At 48.3% G+C, this 4,932-nt stretch overlaps 1 protein-coding gene across 1 annotated transcript; it reads right to left on the reverse strand.

Moving 5' to 3' along the window:
* Nucleotides 1-231: 231 nt before the first annotated feature.
* On the reverse strand, nucleotides 232-1,284 carry LOC125525563. The gene is made up of 2 exons (XM_048690570.1): nucleotides 843-1,284; nucleotides 232-767 (listed from the first exon to the last, which is right to left on the reverse strand). Exons 1-2 carry the CDS (start codon nucleotides 1,119-1,121, stop codon nucleotides 417-419), a joined length of 630 nt encoding a protein of 209 aa, XP_048546527.1. The 5' UTR covers nucleotides 1,122-1,284; the 3' UTR covers nucleotides 232-416.
* Nucleotides 1,285-4,932: the final 3,648 nt, after the last annotated feature.

Genomic DNA, 4,932 nt, shown 5'->3' on the forward strand with positions numbered 1-4,932 from the left:
CTAATTTTTTATTAATACTTGCATGAAATGATTTAATGCACTTTAAAATCTAAATTTGTGATGGGAAACAACCAAATTAAGCCTTATAAAATAAAAAACTAAGATTTTAAGCCTTATAAACCGGAAAAAGAGAGTAGATGGACAAGTTGCATGTTTAAAAGATGATGAAAATCATAGGCTCGGCGCCTACTAAATATTGCCGTATTGGCAACTTCGATCTTCTCCAAGCGTTGTCTAAGTTGAGCATTTGGGCCTTCGTACAATGTACTTGGTTTTTTCAAAAGAAAATAAAGAGCTAAATACGAGTAGTTTTGATGGGCTCCACGACAGATCCGCACTACAGAGTGCTTCAGATAATACCACATTTCAGGATAGCTCCGATTCTAAAAGGATCGATCAACGATACAACGATACAATCAATGAGGCCCTTCCAGCGGCACGAGGAACCGCCTGCCGTCGAGGTGCGGATAGTGCCGGAGCATGACGATCCTCGTGTCCTCGACACCGCGCTCGTACCCCTTCGCATCGTAGCCCTGGAGCTCGACGGCGTGCTCCTCGGAGGCAAGGAACTCCTGCACCGCCAGCCCCTCGGCGTTCTCCAGCTCCACCTGACCAACCGCGACATTGACCTCGGCCAGCTCGGCCTTCACCCTCTCCAGCTCCTGCCGCAACACCGCAGCCTCCGCGGAATCCTCGCGCTCCCGTGCGGTCACCTTCTGCTGCAGGTCCATGGTGCGCCCGAGGATGAAACATGCGTACTTCAAACCCTGCGTGCATCACCAAGAATTAGACAACTCGAAGACATGCTAGGATGCACACATTGAGTTATGTTCCATCCAAACCTGCAGCACTTTTTCGTGGCTCAGGGCGACGACGTCGGATGGCTTCGCCGCCGCGAACACCGACCCCTGCGACGCCGCGAGAATGCCCTGCAACGCCTCCCGCGCAGCCTCCGTGCCGGCCATGCGCCCATGGGCTGCAGGCGGCGACTTCACCGCTGGCACTCCCTGATTTGCGTTGGCCTCCTCCAGCTTCCTCTTCCTCCCGGACGACCGCAAAATCACCCGTGCCGCCGGCATGCTCTCAGTCATCTCGTCAGCAGATGGATTGATTCCTAGCATGTATGCACAAGTACACAACACAGATATCAGTTGTTAACACTCATTCATCGATTATCTCAACTAGCTTCCATTATCGATCAATTCGAGCTACAATGTCATGGATCCATGGATGGGGATCGGGAGGAAGGAGGTAGACTATTACAACACGAAAAGAGTAAAGCAACTTTCCAGCCAGCCGTTCGCCAGCTACTCACGCAGGGTCGACTTGCTTAAGTATTGTGCCCACCTGGGCCCATTCCGGGCCAGCCAGCCGAGCCGGTAGGCGAGGCTGCCTCTTGGGCCGGCCCACCACTTGCGCTTGTTCTTGTGGGTCGACGGTGCCTTGCTCCTTGTCGTTGACAATCCCTCCCCTGTTAGAGACGGCTTGCCCCCAAGCCGGTGCTCAAGGAAAACTTTGCTTGAGCTGCACCTTGTCTTCCCATGTTGCCATCTCAACAGGAGTGTTGCTCCACTTCACGAGCACTTGGACCAGATTATTTGAGCCTCGATGCACCACCCGCTGTTGCAATATCTGTTCTGGAGTCTGAAATTGCATATCAGGTGAAGGAAGCTGGGGCAATACCTCATGTGTCGAGCCGAGCACTTTCCGCAGAAGCGAGACATGAAACACCGGGTGCACACGACTGGTGGCCGGCAATGCCAAACGATAGGCTACCTCGCCCATGCGCTCGACCACTTCAAAGGGACCATAGAATTTGAAAGCCAATTTGTGATTTGCCCTCGGAGCAACAGACGACTGAAGATATGGTTGTAGCTTCAGAAAAACATAGTCACCCACCTCGAACACCCGCTCAGAACGATGCTTATCGGCCTGTGTTTTCATGCGCTGTTGCGCCCTTAGCAGATGTTGACGCACTGAACCCAGGATAACTTGGTGATCGTCTAGCCACTGTTGCAGATCCGTTGAACTCACGGTAGCCTCCGCTGTCAAGCCAAAGTGACGCGGTTCGTGCCCATAGATGATCTCAAATGGTGTCTTGCCTGTGGCTGAGTGCCAATTCGTATTATACCAGTACTCGCACAGCGGTATCCATTTAGCCCAGCGAGAGGGATGAGCACTAACAAAGCACCTCAGGAAACATTTCACCTGTTGGTTAACTCGCTCTGTCTATCCATCCGATTGAGGATGACGCGCTGTACTCATACGCAACATTACACCAGCTTTCTGAAAAAGTTCCTTCCAGAATTGACTTGTAAATATGCGATCTCTGTCCGAGACAATTGAACGAGGCATCCCATGCAATCGATAGACTGTGTTGAGAAAAGTTTCAACCACTGTAACTGCAGTGAATGGGTGGTGCAAGGGAACGAAATGGCCATACTTAGAAAGCTTGTCAATGATCACCATCAAGCAATTATATTGTTCAGAAACCGGCAGTCCTTCGACAAAATCCATAGTCACCATCTCCCAGGGTAATTCAGGAACAGGCAAGGGTTGCAACAAACCCGGGTAAGGTACTCGTTCAGGTTTTGCTTGCTGACATATGATGCAGTTTTGGACATACTGTTTTATGAAACATCACATCCCTTGCCAACGAAACAGCCGCCTGACCCGCTTAAAAGTGACTGGGAATCCTGAGTGGCCTCCAATTGGACTGTCATGGAAAGCATTCACAATAGTGTGTTGCAATTTTGTATCAGCACCAACCTAGATACACTTGTCCACTCATAGCAAGCCAGACTTCAATGAGAATTTATTGTCATACCCCCCAGAAGAAGAAAGCTTTTGTAGCATGTCAGTGCAAAACTTGTCTTGTGAGTAACTAAGCACAATGTCACCAAGCCAAGTTGGTTGGACAGTAGAGATAGGGAACAATTCAGGCATGGTTTCAGAGGGTGCGTGTGGTTTTCTGGACAAGGAGTCTGCAGCATTGTTTTCTGCCACTAGTAGAAAACAGGGCTTTGGTCCAGGCCAGATCAGCCCATTAGTCCCGGTTCAGTCCAGAACCGGGACCAATGTGGGCATTGGTCCCGGGTCGTGAGCCTAGGGGGCCGGCCGGGCCACGTGGGCCATTGGTCCCGGTTCATCTGGACCTTTTGGTCCCAGTTGGTGGGATGAACCGGGACCAATGGGCCTCACTCCTGGCCCACCACCATTGGTCCCAGTTGGTGACATGAACCGGGACTAAAGGTTCATTGGTCCCGGTTGGTGGCTTGAACCGGGACCAAAGGTTCCTCTTTAGTCCCGGTTCATGTCACCAACCGGGACCAATGAGGTGCCTATATATACCCCTCGCTCGCGAGCAGAGCACCCCAGTGCTCTGTTTTTCTCTGGCCGAGGGGGAGAGGGCTTGGGGGTGCTCTAGCTCACCTCCTATGCACACAAGGTGTTCGATGGAATGCCCGAGCCACACTACTTAAGCTTTCTCCTCTCCAAGCTCGACCTCCAAGCTTCATTTTCCATAATATTTGTCTAGGTTTAGCGGTCCGTCACGCCCCGTCCCCGTCTTCACCACCGTCGATCACCCGCGCCGAGCTCATCGTCGGCACCACCGTGGTGAGCCTCTTGTTCTTATCTTCTTTCTGAAAAGAAAAATATTCTTACTTGTATGTTTACATAGATACTTGTATTATTTTCTTACTTTTATTATTGCATCTTATATAGTGCGATGATTTTGGTATCCGCCCCCGTCGCCCTCGTCCTGTCTATGATTCGGATGTGGTATATATATTATCTTTATAACTATTGGTTCATTTATTGTTTATGAAAATTATGCCGACCAACGTGACATAGATTTTATTTATGTAGGATGTATGTGAATCGGAAATGCCAACCGACCCTATTGTCGAGAGGTTAAATTTAGTTGAAGAAGAAAACAATTTGTTGAAGGAAAAAATAAAAAAATTGAGGAGGAGAAGATGATATTGGAGTTGCATGTTGCGGATGTCGTCGATGATCACAAGATCAAGATGGATGCAATGCGCTTGAAGATTAGGAAGATTAGAAAATATGTCATTCATACCGAGACTTGGTATCATTATGCCGTTAAAGGAAGGTTGTACGCCTCCAAAAAAGTTTTCAAATTTTGAATACACGGTCTTGAATTCCTGGGCCCGCCCCTGAGGGGAACCCTTTATCATCGACTATGTAAGTACATTGAAACAAGACAAATGTTGCCATAAATCGAAAAACATGTCATGAACCTAAAAGCAATGATCAGACGGTGGATGCATGCACCGGATACCCCGTGCATGGAGAATGTCTTGTTAGAAGAAAGCAATTGAACATTCGGTAGGCTCAGAGTTCAAGTAGCACCAACTTGAAGATTTCGTCAACCTGGCAGGCACATATAAGCAGTTTCTTTTTTTTTCTTTTTTTGCGGGAAAGATATAAGCCATTTCAGAACCACATATATACTAACCTTGTGCAGGCATCCATTTCAGAACCTCTACATGGCAGCACCACAGCATTTGCAAGATTAATATGTACTCCATATAAAAACCCTCCTCGTGGAACATTCTCTTTTTTTTTCTTCCTCTTCTTCTTTTTTTTTCTTCTTCTTCCTCTTTTTTTTATCCTTGAAGCGTTGTCGAGGCCACCCCAAACCCTAGAGAAGCAGCGTCGAGGCCACCCCAAACCCTAAAGAAGCAGCGTCGATGCCACTAATTAATATTAGTTCTATGTTTGCCACTAATATATCCATCTGTCATGTTTGAATAATAATTGCCATGTTGTCATTATTTGTAGAAACTATGGACACCGCCCGAGACGAAGTACAAGAAGAGTTGTTGGGGGACATAATCGCACGAGGAAGTGATGCCGTCTGCTCGTTGTTTCTCAACGACACCTATGGTCTGGAAGCAACTGGCT

This window comes from Triticum urartu, chromosome 7, assembly GCF_003073215.2.
Source record: "Triticum urartu cultivar G1812 chromosome 7, Tu2.1, whole genome shotgun sequence".
Classification (NCBI taxonomy): domain Eukaryota; kingdom Viridiplantae; phylum Streptophyta; class Magnoliopsida; order Poales; family Poaceae; genus Triticum; species Triticum urartu.

Coding starts and splice junctions, on each gene's coding strand:
- LOC125525563 (XM_048690570.1), bottom strand. CDS start 1,121: ATGCTAGGAATCAATCCATCTGCTGACGAGATGACTGAGAGCATGCCG. Junction 768..842: donor GCCACGAAAAAGTGCTGCAG/GTTTGGATGGAA, acceptor TGATGCACGCAG/GGTTTGAAGTACGCATGTTT.